Here is a 23,839-nt window from a genome sequence, read left to right on the forward strand (position 1 = left end):
TGGCCCCGAGCCCTATCTGCCACCTAGGTGCCATGCTCACTCAAGTCATGAACTCATTCTGCTGAAAATTTGAAGCCAATAGGAATGGCTGAGATCTAGCTGGAGCCAGGGGGATGACCTAGAGGACCTAAGCAACATCCAGCCTATGCCAGGAGTTCAGGCTCTGGCAGAAAACTTTTTCCTGCCCAGTAGTATCTCTTCTTTCCCAAATCAGTCGCCCTTCTCTGTGTCCTCCTCAACAGAAGGAAGTTGCTTCCAGAAAGCCACCCACTTGTCCACACGGAAGTAGGACTCTAGAGGCAGAAGGCAGATAAGCAGTCAGGCTCAAAGAAACTTGTGAGAGGGAAAATGTATGGAATATTTTATCTCAAGGATACATGTATCCCCTCAGTCCTAATTCGCCCTGAAGCCTACCTCCTTTTGGAAGCCTTCCAGATCATCCCAGACACTGAATATCACAGACACTGAATCCCAAATGCCAAGCATTTGATTCCTTCACCCTCCATTTACGGGTTCCCTCTCCCAACATGCCCCCATCCAAATATACTCTCTAGGGGAAGGAAAGCTTTTGAGAGCAAGTGAAGCATATGGTCGGCTGACAGCTGCTGATGTCTTTGGAGAGAAATTCTCCCCTGACCGCTGAGAAGAGAAAAACCTCCACCTGAGAAATAAAGAGGCTCTGCAACCTCACGTCCAAACAGCAGGGCTTAAGAAGCCCAGGGAATGCCCAGAGGAGGAAGACAAGGAGGATGTTTCCAGCTTTTCCATCTTGGCCATTGGCTGTACTGCCCAGGAAATGATCAGCGGGCCCATTAGGAACACAGCAAAGTTGAGTCTCATTAGATGCCATTTGTGAACCCCATCTCATGTACTTACCAGCATTCTTCTTCCCCTGCAGCAACGGGAAGCACTGCAAAGGAAACAGAGTAGTCAGGTCATTGCAGAGACCCACGCAATGTCAGAAGTTCAATCTACCCATTTTACAAAAGGGTGCATTGAGGCCCACAGAAAAGGAAAATGAAGTACAAGTTAGGAGCAAAGTGGAGCCTAGAAGCCCAGACTCCTGGCTGCACACTCCACCCTGCTTTCTCCTATTCCATCCCTGGATTCCTCTGGCTCACTTCACAATCACCGAATGGAGAGTGCCCCCTAGTCAGGGGCTCGTAGGCAGTCTGGACAACTCACAGTACTGTTCCAAGGTCTGACAATAAAGATCATCAGATAATCAGTCAGCATTTGCCTGGCACATCCTTGGCACATCAGCCAAGCTAGGAGCAAGGTGTGTTGGTGGAAACAGCAATATTTAGAATTGGAAATTCCAAGTTCAGGGCTACCTTCCTCTACTTACGGACAATGTGACATGGGGCAGCACCTATAACTTTTTCAGCCTCAGTTTCTGCACCTATAAGACTAGGATAATAATAATTCCAACCTCATAGGCTTTGTGAAAAATTAATACAAGTAAAAGCACTTTTAAAAATTATAAAGCACTTTATAAATCCATTCATTAAACAAATATTTATAGAGCACCCATGCTGTGCTTATCTTTATGCTAGATGCTAAGGATATAGCAGTGATCCAGATAGATAAGATCCCTGTCCTCGTGGTGCTGAAATCCCAGTGAGTAAACAAATGAAAAAGGAGATTTCAGGCATTACTAAGAACCAAAAAAGAAGAAACATAAAAAAAACAGAATGAGGCAGAAGTGATAGGGTAGGGGCAATAGGGAGTACTGCTTTAGAAAAGAGGGGGTCTTTCTGAGGAGGTGGCTAGTGGCAGGAAGGAGCTGGCAATATGAAGATCTAGGTGCAGAACATTCCAGGCAGAGGTTGAAGAGATAGGCAAGGATCATACTGAAGGCCAAGGTTAGGATTTTGGCTTTGATTCAAATTACAATAGGCAGACTCTGGGGCATTTAGAGAAGGAGAATGACGAGATCTGATTTCCACCTTAAAAAGATCACCCTGACTGCTGTGTGCGGAATGGATTGTAGAGCTAGGATGGAAGAAGCAGTTAGTTAGGGGGCTTCTGCAGTAGTTCAGGCAAGCAATGCCAGTGGCTTGGAATAAAATGGTAGTGTTTTTTTGCCATCCAGCTAATTCCGACTCAGTGACACTATAGGACAGAGTAGAACTGCCCCATGGGGTTTCCAAGGAGCAGCTGGTGTATGTGAACTGCCGGCTTTTTGGTTAGCAGCCATAACTCTTAACCACTGTGCCACTAGGGCTCCTTTAATTTGATAGAGTTGCACAGTCAATTAATGTAATTGATGTCAATAAGTTGTACGCCTGTAAACAATTGAATTGGCAAATGTGTGACGTAAACATTTTCAACAAAAATAGCGGAACAGCTGCTGAGGTTGCTTATATACAACCAAACACCTCATGGATTTGGTCTCTTGGTTTGGAAGTTTAGGGTCATGGTTTCATGGGGCATCCCAGTTAATTGACCTAATACCATGTTTAGAGCTTCTGTTCTACCTTCTAGTTCATTGAGTAGTGCCTGGGGTATTAAAAGCTTGCAAACATCCATCCAATACAAATTAGTTTCTATTTGCCTGGAGCAACAGAGGAAGAAGGAGAGTTAGGAAAAAAAAAAAAAAAACCAAACCCATTGCCATTGATTCCAACACACAGTGACCCTAAAGGACAGAGAACTGCCCCATAGGGTTTCCAAGGAGCGCATGGTGGATTCGAACCGCCAACCTTTTGGTTAGCAGCCATAGCTTTTAATCACTATGCTGCCAGGGTTTCTGAGAGTTAGAAATAGGAGAAAATGGGATGCATGGCTAATTGCCTCTGTGAACAAATATCTCACTTGCCATGAGACCAGACAAACTAGATGGTGCCTGGCTACCATTACTGAACTTTTTGATCAAATATTTTATACAGGAATCCTGATCACAAGGGGAAAAATGCAGAAGAGAATTTCAAATCCTCATGAAATCCAGAATTTCTGGAGCCATGGGGACTGGATGAACCCTGAAACTATTTCCCTGAGATAATCTTTAAACCTTAAACCAAAAATATTCTCTGAAGGCTTCTTTAAATCAAACAATAGTTAAGCTTAATTAATAAAGAATATCTGTCTTGAGCATTGTGCTCTTTTAAAGAACTATCTATATGGGATCAAATTAACAACAGCAACTTGAAAGGTTAGATAGAAACATTGGGGGAGGCAGTGACTTTACATTGATGGGGAGGAATGATTTGGAAAAGGAGGGTGAGAACAGTTGCACAACTTGAAAATGTAATCAGTGTCACTGAACTGTACATGTAGAAATTGTTGATCTGGTGTATTTTCTGCTGTGTATATGTTCAACAACAACAACAAAAACTTAAGTTATTTAAAAATAAATAAAACTTTTAAAAAAGAAGGAAGGTGGGTCAAGGAAGAAATCAAGAATGAAATTTAAAAATACCTGGAGATAAAATGAAAACACATCATACCAAAACTTATGGAATGCAGTGAAGGCAGTCCTCAGAGGAAAATTTATAGCAATAAATGCCTACAGTAAAAAAGAAGAAAGATCTCAAATAAATAGTCTAACTTTACAGCTTGAGGAGCTAGGAAAAAAGAGGAAACTAAACCTAAAGCTAGGAGAAGAAAATAAATAATAAAGATCAGAGCTGAAATAAAAGAAATAGAGAGACAGGAAAACAATAGACAGACTCAACAAATCCAGAAGTTGGTTCTTTGAAAAGATCAATAAAATTGATAGGCTTCTTGTTAAGCTGACAAAAAAAACAGAGAGAAGACACAAATAATCAAAATAAAAAATGCAAGTGGAGACATTACAACTGACCCAGTTGAAGTAAAGGATCATAAAAGAATACTAAGAACAACTGTACCCCAACAAAATCGATAACTTTGACGAAATAGACAAATTCCCAGAGACACATAACCTTCCAAAACTGGCCCAAAAGGAAGTAGAAAACTTCAATAGACCCATGACAAGCAAGGAGATTGAATCAGTAATAAAAATTCTAACAAAGAAAAGTCCAGGATCAGACAGCTTCACTGGAGAATTCTATCGAAAATTCAGAGAAGAACTGACACCAACCCTGTTCAAAGGCTTCCAAAAAAAAAATAGACGAAGAAGAAATGCTCCCTACCATTTCCTGTGAAGCCAGCATTACCCTAATACTAAAACCAGACAAAGGCACCACAAGAAAAGAAAATGACGGACCAATATCCCTTATGAACGTAGATGCCAAAATTTTCAACAAAATACTAGCAAACAGAATCTAATAGCATATTAAAAGAATTATACATCATGTTCAAGTGGAATTTATTCCGGGAATGCAAGTTTGGTTCAACATTAGAAAATCAATCAATGTAATACACTACCTTAACGGGACAAAGAAAAAGAACCACATGATCATCTCGATGCAGAAAAGACATTTGATAAAATCTAGCATCCTTTCTTGATAAAAACCCTTAACAAGAATAAAAGAAAAATCCCTTAACATGATTAAAGGCATTTATGAAAAACCAACAGGCAACATTATACTTAATGGAGAATGATTGAGAGCTTTTCCCTTAAAAAAGGGAACAAGTCAAGGATGCCCACACTAACCACTTCTATTCAATATTGTACTGGAAGTCCTAGCAACAGAAATAAGGCAAGAAAAGTAAATAAAAGGCATGCAAACTGGAAAGGGAGAGGTAAAACTACCCGTATTTGAAGATGATATGATACTGTATAGAAAATCCCAAAGAATCTACCAAAAAACTTCTTGAACTAATAGAGGAATTTAGCAAAGTTGCAGAAAACAAGGTCAACACACAAAAATCATATGGGTTTCTATACACCAGCAATGAGAAATCTGAAAAGGAAATTAACAAAACAACTTCATTTACAATAGGATGTAACAGAATAAATTATCTAGGAACAAATTTACCCACAGATATGAAAGGCTTACAATGAAAATTATAAAACACTGCTTAAAGAGACTAAATAAGACCTAAATAGATGGAAAGACATTCTGTGCTCATGGCTTCGAAGACTTAATAAAGTCAAGATGACAATACTACCCAAAGTGATCTACAGATACAACACAATCCTGATCAAAACTCCAACAGCATCCTTTACGGAAATGGAAGAATAAATCCTCAGTTTTATGTGGAAAGACAAGAAACCCTGAATAGCCAAAGCAATTTTGAAGAACAAGGTAAGGAGTTTTACACTTCCTGACTTCAAAACACAACTAAAGTAATCATAACAGCCTGGTACTGGTTTAATGATAGACACATAGACCAACGGAATAGAATTGAAAACCCAGAAATAAATCCAAACATCTATGATCAATTGATTTTCGAAAAAGGAGCCAAATTCATTCGATGGGGAAGGAGCAGCTTCTTCAACAAATGGTGCTGGCAAAACTGGATTTCCACATGAAGAAAAATGAAACAAGATCCATACCTCACACTATACACAAGAACTAATTCGAAATATATCAAGGACCTAAACGTTAAATCTAAAGCCATAAAGTTCTTAGAAGAAAATATAGGAGCAAAGCTTTGGGACCTAATTTTTTCAGTGATAGATTATCAAACACAACGAATGCATGAGTAACAGAAAACAAAACAGATAACTGGAACCTCATAAAAGTTAAATACTTATATTCATCAATAGACCTTATCGAAAGAGTAAAAAGACAACTTACAGACAGGGAAAAAAATCTCTGGGAACAATATAAGTAATAAGGGTCTAATATATATATATATATTTATATTTATCTAAAATATATAGAAAACTTCTACAACTTAAAACAAAAAGACAACCTAATCAAAAACTGGGCAAAAGACATGAACACACACTTCATCAAAGGGGACATTCAAACGGCCAACAGACACATGAAAAGATAACCAGTGACATTAGCTATCAGTGCAAATCAAAACCAAAATGAGATACCATTTTACTCCCACTAGGATGGTCAAGATTAAAAAAAGGAAATAACAAATGTTGTAGGGGATGTGGAAAAATTGGAATCCTCATCTACTGCTAGTGGGAATGCAAAATGGTACAGCTGTTGTGGAAAACAGTTGGGCAGTTCCTCAAAAAACTAGAGGCAGAGCTGCTATATGACCCAGTAATTCCACTGCTAGATGTATACCCTGGGCATCTAATAGAAGTGACACAGACAGACGTATATGCACACCTATGGTGACTCGACGGCAGAGGGCAGAGGGATGGTCACTGAGGAGCCCTGGTGGCATAATGGTTAACAGCTCAGCTGCTAACCAAAAAGTTGGCAGTTCAAATCCACCAATGGCTCCTTGGAAACCCTATGGGGCAGTTCTACTCTGACCTGTACGATCACTATGAATCAGAATCAACTCCACAGCAATGGGTTTTGTGTATGTTCATTGCAGCACTGCTCACAATAGAAAAAAGATGGAAACAACCTAAGTGCCCATCAGTGGATGAATGGATAAGTAAAATGTGGTACATACATACAATGGAATTCTACTCAGTGATAAAGAAAAATAAGCTCCTGAAACATCTTGGAACATGGATGGACCCGGAGGACATGATGTTGAGGGAAATAAGTCAATCACAAAAAACTAACAAACAAATACTGCATGTTCTCAATTTTATGAAATGACATGAGCAGGTAAATATACAGAAGGCAATGTTCATTAGTGGTTACCAGGGATGGAGGTAAGGGAGGGAGATTCACTCTAGATAGCAGATGTTTGTTATTTTTGTGATGGGAAAGGTAACACGGAATGAAGGTGAAGTGTACACAGCTCGACGAAAGTAAATGATGTCACTGAAATGTACACAAGAAAAAAGATTGCTATGTTGTTAGGTGTCGTGGAGACACTTCCGACTCATAGCTATCCTATGTACAACAGAATGAAACATCCTCACATTTGTTGCTATATTTGAGCCCATTGTTGCAACCACTGTGTCAATCCATTTCATTGCGGGTCTTTCTCTTTTTCGACGATTCTCTGCTTTACCAAGCAAGAGGTCTTTCTCCAGGGATTGTTCCATCCTGATAACATATCCAAAGTACGTTAGATGAAGTCTTGCCATCTCATTTCTAAGGAGCAATCTGGCTGTACTTCTTGCAAGACAGGTTTGTTTGTTCTTCTGGCAATCCATGGTATATTCAATATTCTTCACCAACACCTTAATTCAAATGCATCAATTCTTTTTTGATCTTCCTTATTCATTGTTCACCTTTCTCATGCATATGAGGTGATTGAAAATACCATGGCTTGGGTCAGGTGCACCTTAGTCCTCAAAGTGACATCTTTGCTTTTTAACATTTTAAAGAGATCTTTCGCAGCAGATTTGCCCAATGTGATACGTCATTTGATTTCTTGACTGCTGCTTCCATAAGCACTGATTATAGATCCAAGTAAAATGAAATCCTTGACAACAACTTCAACATTTTCTCCATTTATCACGATGTTGTTTATAGGTCTAGTTGTGAGGATTTTTGTTTTCTTTACGTTGAGGTGTAATCCATACTGAAGGTTGTGGTCTTTGATCTTCATCAGTAAGTACTTCAAGTCCTCTTCGCTTTCAGAAAGCAAGGTTGTGTCATATGCACATTGCAGGTTGTTGGTGAGTCTTCCTCCAATCCTGAAGCCACACTCTAATTCATATAGTCTGATGTCTTGGATTATTTCCTCAGTATACAGATTGAATAAGTATGGTGAAAGGATACAACCCTGACACACAACTTTTTTTATCTTAAACTATTCAGTATCCCCTTGTTCTGTTCAAACAACTGCTTCTTGGTCTATGTACAGGTCCCTCATGAGCAAAATTAAGTGTTTGGAATTCCCATTCTTTGGAATGCTGCCTATAATTTGTTAGGATCCACAGAGTCGAATGCCTTGGCATAGTCAATAAAACAGAGGTAAACATCTTTCTGGTATTCTCTGCTTTCAGCCAAGATTCATCTGACATCAGCAATGATATCCCCCGTTCCATGTCCTCTTCTGAATCTGGCTTGAATCTCTGGAAGTTCCTTGTCGATGTACTGCTGCAATCACTTTTGAATTATGTTAAGCATAATTTTACTTGCAAGTGATATTAATGATATTGTTTGATAATTTCTGCAGTCAGTTGGATCACCTTTCCTTGGAATGGGCAAGTATATGCATCTCTTCCAGTCAGTTGGCCAGATCTTCCAAATTTCTTGGCCTAGATGAGTGAGTGCTTCCAGCGCTGCATCCGTTTGTGAAACATCTCAATTGGTATTCCACCAATTCCTGGAGCCTTGTTTTTTGCCAATGCCTTCAGTGCAGCTTGGACTTCTTCCTTCAATACCATCAGCTCTTGATCATATGCTACCTCCTGAAATGACTGAATGCTGACCAATTCCTTTTGGTGCAGTGACTCTGTATTCCTTCCATCTTCTTTTGATGCTTTCTGTATTGTTTAATATTTTCCCCAGAGAATTCTTCAAAATTGCAACTTGAAGCTTGAATTTTTTTCTTCAGTTCTTTCAGCTTGAGAAATGCTGAGCATGTTGTTCCCCTTTGGTTTTCTAACTCCAGGTCTTTGCACATTTAATTATAATACTTTATTTTGTCATCCTGAGCCACCCTTTGAAATCATTTGTTCAGCTCTTTTACTTCACCATTTCTTCTGTTCACTTCAGCCACCGTACATTCGAGAGCAAGTTTCAGAGTCTCTTCTGACATCCATTTTGGTCTTTTATTCTTTCCTGTCTTTTTCATGACCTTTTGCATTCTTCATGTATGATGTCTTTGATGTTATCCCAAACTCTTCTGGTCTTCGGTCATTAGTGTTCAGTGTGTCAAATCTATTCTTGAGATGGTCTCTAAATTCAGGTGGGATATACTCAAGGTTGTATTTTGGCTTTCATGGACTTGTTTTAATTTTCTTCAGCTTCAACTTGAACTTACATATGAGTAAGTGATGGCCTCTTCTGTAGTCACCCCCCGGCCTTGTTCTGACTGATGATTTTGAGCTTCTCCATCATCTCTTTCCACATGCTATATCCAGTGTCGTTTCTATCACCAAGGCCATATTTCCCAACTACTGGTCCTTCTTCGGAACCCTGGTAGCACAGAGGTTAAGAACTTGGCTGCTAACCAAAAGGTCAGTAGTTTGAATCCACCAGCCACACCTTGGAAACCCTATGGGACAGTTCTACTCTGTCCTATAGGGTCACTATGAGCCGGAACCGACACTACAGCAATGGGGTTTTTTGTTTGTTTTTGATCCTTCTTCTGTGTTTCTATCTTTCACATTCCAATCACCAGTAATTATCCGTGCATCTCGATTGCATGTTTGATCAATTTCATGAGGGCAGAAGTTGGTAAAAATTTTCAGTTTCTTCATCTGTGGCTAGTGGTTGACGTATATATTTGAGTAACAGTCATATTAACTGGTCTTCTTTGTAGGTATATGGATATTATCTTATCACTGACAACGTTGTACTTCAGGACAGATCTTGAAATGTTCTTTTTGATGATGAATGTGATGCTGTTCCTTTTCAATTTGCCATTCCTGGCATAGTAGACCATATGATTTTTCAATTTAAAATGACCAATACCAATGCATTTCAGCTTACTAATGCCTAGGATATCGATCCTCAAGCATTCGATTTCATTTTTGACAGCTTCCAATTTTCCTTGATTCATACTTTGTACATTCTGTGTTCCAATTACTAATGGATGTTTGCAGCTGTTTCTTCTCATGTTTGAGTTGTGCAACATCGACAAATGTAGGTCTGGAAAGCTTTACTCCAGCCACATCGTTAAGGTTGACTCTAATTTGAGGAAGCAGCTCTTCCAAAGTCCTATGTTGAGTACCTTCTAACCTAGGGTCACTATGAGTGGCAATTGACTCCACAGCAGTGGGTTTAGTTTGGTTTTTGGTCCAACCTGAGGGGCTCGTCTTCCAGCACTATATCAGACAATGTTCTGCTGCTATCCATAAAGTTTTCAAAGGTCTTTTTTTTTCCTCAGAAGTAGATCACCAGGTCTTTCTTCCTAGTCTGTCTTAGTCTGGAAGCTCTGCTGAAACCTGTCCACTATAGGTGACTCTTCTGGTATTTGAAATACTGGGGGCATAGCTTCCAGCATCACAGCAACACGCAAGCCACCACAGTATGACAAACGGACATACAAGTGGTGGGATGATTGCTATAGCATATGCATTTTTAAAAAGACATTTTTTAGAGCAGTTTTAGTTTCACAGGAAAATTGCACAGAAATTACAGAGTTCCCACATACCGCCCCCGCTCATGCACACTATTTCTCCTATTACTAACATCTTGCATTCCTGTGGTACATTTGTTACAATTGAACCAATATTATCATTAACTGAAGTCCATAGTTTACATTGGGGTTCACAATTTATGTTGTACAGTCCTACGGGTTTTTTTTTAATTAATTTTTATTAAGCTTCAAGTGAACATTTACCATTCCAATCAGTCTGTCACATGTAGGTTTACATACATCTTACTCCCTTCTCCCACTTGCTCTCCCCCTATTGAGTCAGCCCTTACAGTCTCTCGTTTCGTGCCAATTTTGCCATCTTCCTTCTCTCTCTATCTTCCCATCCCCCCTCCAGTCAAGAGTTGCCAACACACTCTCCAGTGTCCACCTGATTTAATTAGCTCACTCTTCATCAGCATCTCTCTCCCCCCCACTGACCAGTCCTTTTCATGCCTGATGATTTGTCTTCGGGGATGGTTCCTGTCCTGTGCCATCAGAAGTTCTGGGGAGCATTGTCTCTGGGATTCCTCTAGTCGCAGTCATACCATTAGGTATGGTCTTTTCATGAGAATTTGGGGTCTGTATCCCATTGGTCTCCTGCTCCCTCAGGAGTTGTCTGTTGTGCTCCCTGACAGGGCAGACATCGATTGTGGCCGGGCACCAACTAGTTCTTCTGGTCTCAGGATAATGTAGATCTCTGGTTCATGTGGCCCTTTCTGTCTCTTGGGTTCTTAGTTGTCATGTGACCTTGGTGTTCTTCCTTTGCTTTTGCTCCAGGTGGGTTGAGACCAATTGATGTATCTTAGATGGCCACTTTTTGGCATTTAGGACCCCAGGCACCACAATTCAAAGTGGGATGCAGAATGTTTTCATAATAGAATTATTTTGCCCATTGACTTAGAAGTCCCCTCAAACCAAGTTCCCCAGACCCCAGCCCCTGCTCCGCTGACCTTGGAAGCTTTCATTTTATCCCGGAAACCTCTTTGCTTTTAGTCCAGTCCAATTAGGCTGACCTTCCTTGTATTGAGTGTTGTCTTTCCCTTCACCCAAAGCAGTTCTTATCTACAGATTGATCAATAAAAAGCCCTCTCCCTCCCTCCCTCCCTCCCCCTTTTGTAACCACAAAAGTATGTGTTCTTCTCCGTTTTTTCTATTTCTCAAGATCTTATAATAGTGGTCTTATACAATATTTGTCCTTTTGCAACTGACTCATTTCGCTCAGCATAATGCCTTCCAGATTCCTCCATGTTATGAAATGTTTCAGAGATTCGTCACTGTTCTTTATCGATGCGTAGTATTCCATTGTGTGAATATACCACAATTTATTTACCCATTCATCCGTTGACGGACATCTTGGTTGCTTCCAGCTTTTTGCTATTGTAAACAGAGCTGCAATAAACATGGGTGTGCATATATCTGTTTGTGTGAAGGCTCTTGTATCTCTAGGGAGTCCTACGGGTTTTGACAAATGCACAATGTCATGTGTCCACCATTACAGTATCCTGCCAAATAGCTTCACTGGCCTGACTCTCTTAAGTTTTAAAGCTCTGTGCTTGAGATAGGGGCCATGATGGTGAAGATGGTGACACATTATGAACTGTCAATGAAGGGAGTAGCTTAGAGCTTGGATTCTAGCATCAAATCTTATTTATATCTGGATTCTGCCACTTAGGAGCAGCATGATGTGGAGAAATCGCTTTCTATTCTTGAGTTGCAACTCCTCATCTGTATAATGGGGATAAGAGTACCTACCTCATGTAATGTCCTGAGGATTGAATAAGATCATTAATGTAAAGTGCTTGCAACATAGTAAGAGCTCAATTAATTGTTGCTACCTTTACCCTCTAGCATATATAATTTTGAAACACCACCAAAAAAAAGATACGTGTGGGTATATATGTATATATGTAGGCGTATATGTGAGTATATGTACATGTGTATATAGGTGTATGCATATGTATATCAATCTATGTGACCATATGCACATATATTCATATATATAATAAAGCACATAGTGGGCACAGTTACAGATACTCCTGAGACATAATCAAACACCTCACAGGATTGAATTTCTGAGTTTGAAGGATTAGGACCATAGTGTCTTAGGACATCTTGGTCAATTGGCATAATATAGTTTATAGAGTTATGTTCTACACTCTAGTTTGGTGAGTAGTGCCTGGAGCCTTAAAAGCTTGCAAGCAGCCATGTAAGATACAATTACTGGTCTCTACTTGTCCAGAGCAAAAGAGAAAGGAAACCAAAGACTCAAATAAGAAACTAGGCTACAGGACAAATAGTCTATATAAACCATGGCCTCACCTACCCTGAGACCAGAAAAACTAGATGTGCCTGGCTACCACTAGTGACAGTTCTAATCAGGGCCATAACAGATGGACCCTGATAGAATGGGTGACAAAGGTGGACAGAGCCTCAAATTATTAAAAAAAAAAAAAAAGGACTTCCTGGACTGGTGAGACTGGACAACTCCCCAAGACTGTTGCCCTAAAATACTCTTCAAACTTTGAGCTGAAAATAACCCTAAGGTCACCTTGTAGCTAAATAACAGATTGGCTCACAAAATAATGAATATCAACCGTGAGCATTGTGCTCCTTTAAAAAAATCATCTATATGAGACCAAAAGGTCAAAATTTACCTTAAAATAAAGATGAAAATGTAAGGGGGCATGGAAACTAGATTAATGGAAATGAAACAACCAGAACAGAAAAAACGAGAATGTTCATGCATTGTGAAGAATGTAACCAATGTCACTAAACAATCTCTGTAGAAATTATTGAATGGAAACCTAAACTTCTGTGTACACCTTCACCAAAAACACAATAAAATATTATTTAAGAAAAAAAGGAAAATAAAGAGAGAAAGAAAAAAGGAAGGAAGGAAGGAAGGAAAGATGGAGGGGAGGAGGGCAGAGTGGAGGAGGGAGGGAGGAGGGAAAAAAGCAATGAGGGGGAGGTGGGGGGAAGTAGGAAGGGAGAAAATTTCCTCTTAGAAGTAGAAGGGCCTTCTTGCGTATTCTCCTGCCTTTATGAACTAGAAAAAAAAAAAAAAAAAAACACCTGACACTAAATCAACCAGTTACCAGTGAAGGAATTGACATAGTATTTGTCATCTCTCTTACCCCCTACACAGTGACTGCTGCCAGGTACAGACAGTTGACTCAATGATCCCTCATCCTAGGAGGTTTGTCTCAGCCCTAGATCATCCCTAAAACGACTAAAGGTCAGGTTCACCACAAGATAACAGTGAATCTTCAACCCATAACTGGCCACAGAAGAGAGGAAGTGTGAGTAGTGTCCCCTGTGTATTCACTGGCAAGGTGCTAGAAGGATGTTAATATGAGGGGGACATAAACGCCTAGAGGTTTGGTAGACTTGGCCAGAGGAGGGACAAATAAAAAATTCCCCTATGCAGCTACAAAGTGGAACTATGATTAAGCAAGTGGACAAAAAAAAAGGGAGGAAAAAAAGGAGAAAGGGTGAGGAAGTGAGAGCGAAGGAGGAAGTGGGCCCCTATGAGGTCCTCAGGGTGGCACTTCTGGGATATGAGGGTGGGTGTGGTAAACACTTACTCTGTAAGCCTCTCCTAGTCATATTAAATTCCCCCCTCTCCCACCAGTCCCCTCAATCCATTATGTTGGTGTTGTGTGCCCTCAAGTTGATTTAGACTCACAGTGGCCCTATAGGACAGAGGAGAACTGCCCCACAGGGTTTCCAAGGACCGGATGGTGGATTCAGACTGCCAACCTTTTGGTTAGCAGCCTGAGCTCTTAACCACTTCGCCACCAGGGCTCCCAACCCATGATAGATATAACAAAATAAAAAATAGTTCAGGAGATAATTAAGCCTTAAACTTACACAGTGATTTACACTTCCAAATAAATGATCTTATTTAATTCTCACGACCATCCTGTGTGGTAGGCTTTATTATTCTCATGTGGCACATGAGGAAAATGGGTCCCAGAGAAGTAAACTGACTTACTTAGAGTCACACACAGCTAGTAAATATCAGAACCAAGGTTAGACTTTAGGTCTATGAGGCTTCCAATTTTATTGCATCCTATTCATTTCTCTCTGGGATCCAAGATAACCTGGATGGGGCCAGGACTATGAGTTCCACTGTTTTTGACCCTGATCCTGATGCTATTTAGGAAGCTGAAAGGCTTTCACAGCAATATGAGGTATGAACTTTTGCATACAGAAGACAGCTACAGAAGATGGTCCTGTCACTTATGGTTCTGAATCCAGAAGCCAGGAATGCAGCAGTTACAGAAACAACCACTCTATAAGAAGGTCAGGATTCATGGTGATAGTCTTCCCACTCAGCAATTGATTCATTCGTTCACTAGGTGCTCTTCAGGGCCAGGCCCTGTGTTAGATGTTCAGGGATTCAGAGAAATCTGATAGATTCTCTGCCTTTGAGGAATTCACAGACAAATGGGGGAGTCAGCTACATGCATAAATATTCACAATTCAATGTGAGAAGTGCTATTGGAGAGATAAAGCATTGTGGGAACCTGGAAGATGGAGTGATTAATTGCTGAGAGAAGGGGTGTATGGTCATGAGGACTTTCGTGAAGAAGGCAGTATTTGAAACAGGTCTTAAAGAATGAATAACTTTACTCAACAGGCCGACAAGGGGGCAAAGACCATGGCAGGCAGAAGGAAGAACATGGAAAAGAGCAAGGAGATGTAAAAGCATGTGATTTGAAGAACTGTGAGTAGTCTGGCTGGAGAGCAGAGTGCCAGGCAGAAAGTGAGAAAGAAGTCTGAAGAGGCGGGTAGGGGCCAGATCATAAAGGGCTTTGTAGGCCATGTTGAGGAGGTTGGACTTTATCCAGAGGCCAATGGGGAGTCATTGTAGGGGTCTAAACAGCAGAGTAACATAGTCAGATTTATGTTTTATGCTACTCTAGCTGTTAAGTGAAGACTGGATCAAGAATGGGGGCGAGGGGCACAGTAGTCAAAACAGCCTGGTATTAACAAATGGTGCTGGCGTAACTGGATGTCCATCTGCAAAAAAAATGAAACAAGGCCCATACCTCACACCGTGCACAAAAACGAACTCAAAATGGATCAAAAACCTAAATATAAAATCTGAAACGATGAAGATCATGGAAGAAAAAATAGGGACAATGTTAGGAGCCCTAATACATGGCATAAACAGTATAGAAAACATTACTAACAATGCAGAAGAGAAACTAGATAACTGGGAGCTCCTAAAAATCAAACACCTATGCTCATCCAAAGGCTTCATCAAAAGAGTAAAAAGATTACCTACAGGCTGGGAAAAAGTTTTTAGCTATGACGTTTCTGGTCAGCATCTGATCTCTAAAATTTACATGATACTGCAAAAACTCAACTACAAAAAGACAAATAACCCAATTAAAAAATGGGCAAAGGATATGAACAGACACTTGACTAAAGAAGACATTCAGGTAGCTAACAGATACGGGAGGAAAAGCTCACGATCTTTAGCCACTAGAGAAATGCAAATCAAAACTACAATGAGATTCAATCTCACTCCAACAAGGCTGGCATTAATCCAAAAAACACAAAATCATAAATGTTGGAGAGGTTGTGGAGAGACTGGAACACTTACACACTGCTCATGGGATTGTAAAATGGAACAACCACTTTGGAAATTGATTTGGTCTTTCCTTAAAAACCTGGAAATAGAACTACCATATGATCCAGCAATCCCACTCTTCGGAATGTATTCTAGAGAAATAAGAGCATTTACACGAACAGATATATGCACACTCGTGTTCACTGCAGCTCTGTTTACAATAGCGAAAAGATGGAAGCAACCAAGGTGCCCATCAACGGATGAATGGGTAAATAAATTATGGCATATTCACACAATGGAATACTACGCATCGATAAAGAACAATGATGAATCCGTGAAACATTTCATAACATGGAAGAATCTGGAAGGCATTAGGCTGAGTGAAATTAGTCAGTTGCAAAAGGACAAATATGGTATGAGACCACTATTATAAGAACTCGAAAAATACTTTAAACAGAGAAGAAAATATTCTTTGATGGTTACCAGAGTGGGGAGGGAGGGAGGGAGAGGGGTTTTCACTAATTAGATAGTAGATAAGAACTATTTTAGGTGAAGGGGAAGACAACACACAACACAGGAAAGGTCAGCACAACTGGACTAACTCAAAAGCAAAGAAGTTTCCTGAATAAACTGAATGCTTCAAAGGCCAGCATAGCAGGGGTGGGGGTTTAGCGACCATGGTTTCAGGGGACATCTAAGTCAATTGGCATAATAAAATCTATTAAGAAAACATTCTGCATCCCACTTTGGAGAGTGGCGTCTGGGGTCTTAAACGCTAGCAAGTGAGCATCTAAGATGCATCAATTGGTCTCAATCCACCTGGAACAAAGGAGAATGAAGAACACCAAAGATACAAGGTAATTATGAGCCCAAGAGATAGAAAGGGCCACATAAGCCAGAGACTACATCAGCCTGAGACAAGAAGAACTAAATGGTGCCTGGCTACAACCGATGACTGCCCTGACAGGGAACACAACAGAGAATCCCTGATGCAGCAGAAGAGCAGTGGGATGCAGACCTCAAATTCTCATAAAAAGACCAGACTTAATGGTCTGACTGAGACTAGAAGGACCCTGGAGGTCATGGTCCCCAAACCATCTGTTAGCCCAAGACTGGAACCATTCCCAACGCCAACTCTTCAGACAGGGATTGGACTGGACTATGGGATAGAAAATGATACTGGTGAATAGTGAGGTTCTTGGCTCAAGTAGACAATTGGGACTATGCGGGCAGCTCCCGTCTGGAGGGGAGATGAGAAAGCAGAGAGGGACAGAAGCTGGTTGAATCGATATGGGGAATACAGGGTGGAGAGAAAGAATGTGCTGTCTCATTAGGGGGAGAGTAACTGGGCATATATAGCAAGGTGTATATAAATTTTTGTATGAGAGACTGACCTGATTAGTAAAATTTCACTTAGAGCACAATAAAAATTAAAAAAAAAAAAAGAATAGGGGCCAGGGAGAGTTAGGCAAGACAAGAGACAGGGAGATCAGAGTAATAGTAAGGTTTTGAGTCAGGGCAGTGACCTCTGGGATAGAAAGGAGGGAACTAATATGTGAGCTATTTGCATGGTGTAATCAAAGTAAATGATAGGACATGGGAAGATGAGAGGATTCAAGGATGAGTCCAAGGTTTCTGGCTTGGGCCATTGGATGAATGATGGTGTTAATAATTGATATCAGGAACAGAGGAAAAGGAGTTGTTTGGAGGTAGGTGGGAGGGGAATCTTCATTTTGTAATGAATCTCATTTCAGACTTGTTGGATTTGAAGAGTGTGGAGCATCTGCTTAGAGGTGTTCAATAAGCACTGTGCTAGATCTACAAATGCAAGACCAGACATGGTCCCTGCCTTTGAGGCACTTGCAGTCTAGTGGAAGATAGAATGGCCAGATAGAAAAAGATCAGAAATTTCTGAGAGAAAAAGGGAAACATGTTGAAAGAGTGAAAGAGAGCCAGAACCAAAGGGGAGATAAAAGCAGAAGATGGTTGCCGGATGAGCAGTAGGAAGGTGTGAGAGAGGTGGTTTGGAGACAGTCTGCAAAGGTCACTGACAGGCTTTATTTAGATTCAAGGAGTTCTCAGACATAAGTGGCTGGGACGGAGCTCACTCTGCCCAGCATCCTCTCTGCTCAGCCTGCAGGATCTAGTAGCAGTCCTTGCTCTACTATGGGGGGATGTCCGGAGAAGACTTTTCATCCTTTACTTGCCTGGTTTTTATGCTCCCTCCAATCCCTGGCCAACCATGTGCCACAGTCCAGGCCTGGGGTCACAGCCTTGAGAGCACATTCTTCACATTCCAGCCTCCCCCAGTCCTCTCAGCTGGGCCACACAGAGCCCTTATTCACAGCCTGGCCCTCTCTCCTTCCAGAGTGGGCTCGCACCACCCCCAGGCCCAGCCTGTGTTTTGCCAATGCAGACTATGGCCACTGTGGGGCGCAGGTTCACCTGACTCCTCTGGACCTGACTCCTCTATCTTTTGGGGTCTCTCAGCTGGGAAGGGGGTAGGGTGGGTTTGGCCACTTTTATGTGCATCAGTGTGCATGTGTGTTCCAGGTACTCAGCAAACTTTCTCTAAGCTAGGCCTAGAATAGGAGCTGTTCTGGGCCAGGCCAGACACAGGGTGGCTAAGACACAGACTGGGACCCAGAGGAGCTCACAGTTCAGAGTGGAGACAGCTGAGTAGATGGCAGACAGCGTGTGGGCTGGAGCTGGATTGAACCTGCTACCAGGTCCTAAACTGGAGCACTAGTGTCATGATGTCCCTTTTAAACCCTGTCCTAGTGGCCTGGAAACACATGCTAATGTTCAGGGGGTGATGTCTTCTGGGGTTGGGGTGCTGTGGCCAGGCGGGACACCAATAACTTCACTGAAAAGAGCAGAGAAGACCTGTTTAGGGTAGTACTGACCAACACAGGCATTCTGGGCCTGACCATGTACCTTTGACCAACTTCTTTCCTGGGCCTCAGACTTGTTGCACATAATGAAAGGTGTTGTTGTTGGCCTGACTCATGATGACCCCATGCCCAACAGAACCAAACGCTGCCCTGTTCTGCACCATCCTCATGATCAATTGTGGATTGGACCATTGTGATCTATAGGGTTTCCACTGGCTGATTTTTGGAAGTAGATCACCAGGCCTTTATTCCTAGACTGTCTTGGTCTGGAAATTTCACTGAAATCTGTTCAGCATCATAGCAATGCGCGAGCATCACTGGCAGATGGGCAGTGGTTGCACATAAGATGCATTGCTCGGGAATCGAACCCAGGTCTTCCCTGTGGAAGGTGAGAATTCTACCACTGAACCTGACAATTCTTGTCCTTGCATCAGTAGTAAGAGGGTGAGAAACAATCCCAGCTGGGGAAAGGGCAATAAAAGAAATGACTTCTAGAAGGCCTTTGTAGAATTTAGAGTCTGGGGTAGCCTTTTGAGGAATCCCCAGAGGGCCAATCTCCCTTCTATCTCTCTGAGGGAGTGGGCTTCCAAGATCCCTGTGAAAGCTGTCCCTTACCAGTTTGTAGTGTATGGCTCATCTCAGAAGCCTTGACTGTCTTATTTCTACACACCAGGACTACTGTGATCTAATACCCACTCACCCACCCACCCCCAAAAGGGCAACCAACCTGTAGTCTCAGGAATGTTGATCTTCATATCATTTTATAAGTCCCCCCATGACAACTCATAAGAATTCCTTGTGTTCTTTTCATTTTAATTCCTTCCTGCCAATCCTGGTGGAACCTCTTTTCATTGCTCCCTCTAAACACACACACACACACACACACACACACACATACACACACCCCTGGCCTGTAGAGCTGTCTGCAGAACTGTGACCCACCCACCCCCTACAGGCCTTCAGGCCACTTTCCCCCCAGCATTTTCCAGCCTCAGGCCCTACTGTCCTCTCTTCCACAGCAGGCCGAGAGCTGGGGAGGGGGAGGGGGAAAAGAGTGAGTAAGCAGCTGTAACCCCCAGGGGTTCTCTGGATAATCTCTGGAATGTCATATCCCAAAGACTTGACTTTCCCACCAGCCAGCAGGGACGCTTCTTCCTGCCCAGACCTTGGGAGTCCTGCAGGGATAGTGGCCTTAAACGGAGTGAGTGTAGGAGGGGGCTGGAGGGGAGAAACACAGCGGTTCCAGAGTGGGATGGAGCCTCTTTTCAACTCAACTAACCTGATCAGTGGTGAGGGTAGAGATGGGGGTAGGATGAGTGTGGGCAATGGCCTAAACAACCCACGTCCAGAACCTCAGGAGAGTAACATCAGTGTTTTCTACCATCGTTTTACATCCATAGGATGTCCCCAGCCAGGGGTTGCAGGGAATGGCATGCAAAAATTCTTCCCATTTTATAGATGAGGAAACTGAAGATCCAAGTGATGGGCTCAAGGTTACCCAGAACAACCAGTCCACTATCTCAAATTTAACTTACTTTTACTGAGTACCTGCTATATGGCAGACCCTTTCACATATGTCATCTTTGCAATCAATTATGAAATAGGGAGCATTCTTGCCATTTTGTAGAAGAAAAAACTGAGGTTCAGCTAGGGGAAGAAGAGACAGAACCCCGGTTAGGAGATTGGTGTCCTGTTTCCAACTAGTACATTTATATCGTTATACCACCTCCTTCTCTCAAGCCCTCAGAGGATCACCCAGCCCAGAGGATGTCAGCTCACACACCTTTCCAAGGCCTCCAATCCCACTCCCCAAGTGCAGGGCTTCCTCTGCCCTGCCCATTTGCAAACTCAGCCAAGGAACCACCAGCTGAACCCTACTCTAAAGTCCCTGGCAACAGCAGCAGTAGCTCAAGGCTTGGCCAGAGGGATGGGGTCAAGAAGCTCCACTCCCCCATCCCACTGTGAAACCTCTGACCCCAAATTCCAGCACAGGCACCCAGAGTCCCTGCTCCTTGTTATTGTTACTGGTGACTTGGAAATGCAGGACAGGCCCTGGCCCCCAGAGCTTCCTAAGCCTCCAGCTGTTCTCAGGCCCTACGGGCTGCTGGGAGGACCAACCTCCAGTACGGACTCCTTTCCCTGAGACTAGGTTCCCTTTCCCTCCTCCCCAGGGACCTTGAGTAGAAATCACTGACACTTTAGGAGCACTTTTTTTTTTATTTGACCTAGAAGTTCATAAAAATATATGTGAAATATGATGAGAGTACCAAAGCTAGAAGGACTCTTAGAGATAAACAAATCCAACCCCCTCATTGTACAGGTGGAGAAACTGAGGCACGGATTACATAACCGTAGTGGGTAGAACAGAAACTTTGGAACTAGATTACCTGGGTTACAAATCCCAGCTTTACCACGTAATAGCTGTGTGGCCTTGGTTAAGCTTCCTAACCCTTCTGTGTTTTAGTAAAATGAGAATGATGATAATAATAGCATTTGTCTCACAGGGTTGTTGTGAGGATAAAATGAGTTAATATACGTGAATGGCCTGGAACAGTGCCCACCCCATACTGTGTGCTCTATAAGTATTAAAAAAAATTTTTTTTTTAGCTAGTATTAATTCCAATGTTCTTTAGTGCTTTGGAAAAAGGACCTGACATTGCCTTTCCCGCTTACTTCTGCCTTCGCCAGTCATGTAGTCAGAAATGTCCTCCACCCTCAGCATCCCCCAGTCATACACCTTTTGGCACCAAAGAAGCTGAAGGCAAAGTAAAAATATGTGTCCAAGGCACAAGTCAGAGTCAAAACTCTCCATTTGTCCTCTCCAGTGCCCGTTGCCATTTCTTCTACTCCCAGAGCAAATATTGTCCAATTTCAGGTGACTCTAGAGTGAACTCACCAGTTGTGCTGAGATGGGACAACTCAGGGAAGGGAACAAGGGGTTAGGAGCTTCATATCAGGCAAATTCTGGGGAGGCTCCATCCCCATTCCCAGGGTGGGCCCACTTTTACAGTTATTGTGGGCCTTGTTGTCGAAAGAATTAAGCGGACTCCAGTGTGGCCATCCCTTTGCCTTCAGTACTAGGCAAGATCACCAAGCACATGTACTGGATACACTAAAATCATTAACTAGCTTAACAGTTCCAGATCCTAATATTTTCTGGACCGAATCAATCTTACCCACCAACAGGGCACTTGGGTTTTGTGAGTGGAAAAACTCCCGTTTTATATATACTAGACAGTAAGCTTTGTGAGGGTAGGGGCCTAACATAGTTCCCGACACCTAGTCGGCTCTCAATAAGTATTGCTTGGTTGAATAACTGAAAGAATGAATTAGTCAAGGCTCTTCACAGGCTAAGGAAACCCTTCATTTTGTTCAAGATAACAATAAATAAACATCTCAACAGGCTTTGCCATCATTATTTCATTAAATCCTCACTACTGTTTCCTGAGGAATTATAATTACTCCCAGTGCACAGATTAAAAAAAAGTCAATACTTACTATGTACCAGGTGCTTTCCTAAGAGCTTTATACATGTTAATTCGCTTGAGCCTCATAACAATCCTATGAGGTGCGTACTATTGTTATCTCCATTTTACAGAGCAGGAAACTAAGGCTCAGAGGGATGGAGTAATTTTCTCAAGGTCACACAACTAGCAAGTTATGGCTTAGATAGGTTAAGGGTTTGACGCCATGTCTTCTTACTCTAGATATCGTGATCTTCTCACTGCACCGTGAGCACCAAGGTCAAACTCCCATGCACAAGTTTGAAAGCCTCTCAGTTTTCCCTCTTTTCCATCACCATGTACGCCCAACCCTTGCGTCAAGGCCAAGTTCCTTGGCTCTGTGTCTCCTCTCTCTTTTATCACCAACCTGCTTCTCCCCTGAATAAGTTTCCCTACTCTTTTCTTCCGTAGATCATCCTTTCAGATCATCCTTTCAGATTCTGATCCAATTGAGCATCTATCATGTGTCAGGTCTTTTTAAACATTATTTCATGGGCCACCCCATTAAGTCTTATCCACTGAGGAGAGTGCCCAAGACCACTCAGCCTAGATGTGACAGGGGTAGACATGATATCCAGGTCAGGCTGATTCCATGTCCAGTGGTCTTTCTGCCACGTCAAGCTGCTTTCTATTCTGAACCATGTATGTCCCCCTCCCCCGCCGAAAGCTACCTCAATCACCAGAAACCAACTCATAACTCTCTTTAACTTCATATCTGCCAATAACCCAACCACAACATAGTCTTTGCCCACAGCCCACAACCTGTGGTATATGCCAGCATCTAGGTGACTTACAATGAGACATTTGTGGTTCAGTGCTAGAATTCTCAGTTTCCATGCAGGAGATACGGGTTTGATTCCCAGCCAATGCACCTCATATGCAGCCACCACCCGTCCATCAGTGGAGGCTTGTGTGTTGCTATGATGCTCAACAGGTTTCAGTGGAGCTTCCAGACTAAGACAAACTAGGAAGAAAGGCCTAGCAATCTACTTCCAAAAATCAACCCAAGGAAATCCCTATGGACCACAACGGTCCAATCTACAACCCATCATGGGGGTGGCACAGGACCAGACCAGGCAGTGTTTTGTTCCATTGTGCATGAGTGGGGTAGCAACTCAGTGACAGCTAGCAACAGCAACAGGTGACTTACAATGAGCCATGCGGGGAAAATCCATGATGCCGATTTTTTATACATGTCAGGAGCCAATCCCCACCACTCAACTAACACATTATTTGAGTGAGTTGTGGAACTCTACAGAGAGGGTCCGGGGGGTGAAGCCTCCTTCTACGTCCTGTCCTTGCTCAACAGTTTTCCCATGACCTATGTCATAATTTATTTCTTTGGTATGGGTAATTGAGAAGTGACTGTACGTGTCTCAAATACACACATGTACACTATCACTTCCACACACAGACAACATATGCACATATTCATATCAGGCTGGATAAGTGACCTCTGACAGTGTCCTGAGATGAAACAAGCCATATGAGGGGGTGGTGAGCTCCACATCATTGGAGGTGTGCAACAGCCTCTGACCACTGCCTTGGTGAGATGTGATAGAGGGGATGCCTACACAGAACGTGGGGATGGCAACCAGAAGTTTATTAGGTCCCTTCTCAGACCCAAGTTTTTCTATACG

The 23,839-nt window shown here is 42.3% G+C and overlaps 1 protein-coding gene across 1 annotated transcript in view; it reads right to left on the reverse strand.

The window, feature by feature from the left end:
- Window positions 1-23,839, reverse strand: part of STARD8 (StAR related lipid transfer domain containing 8) — a 110,026-nt gene that overhangs the window by 81,384 nt on the left and 4,803 nt on the right. Inside the window, exon 2 of the mRNA XM_049872350.1 lies at window positions 877-910. Coding sequence (XP_049728307.1) covers window positions 877-910 — 34 coding nt within the window. The remainder of the gene's footprint in view (window positions 1-876; window positions 911-23,839) is intronic.

The sequence above is a fragment of the Elephas maximus genome, chromosome X (genome assembly GCF_024166365.1).
Source record: "Elephas maximus indicus isolate mEleMax1 chromosome X, mEleMax1 primary haplotype, whole genome shotgun sequence".
Lineage (NCBI taxonomy): Eukaryota > Metazoa > Chordata > Mammalia > Proboscidea > Elephantidae > Elephas > Elephas maximus.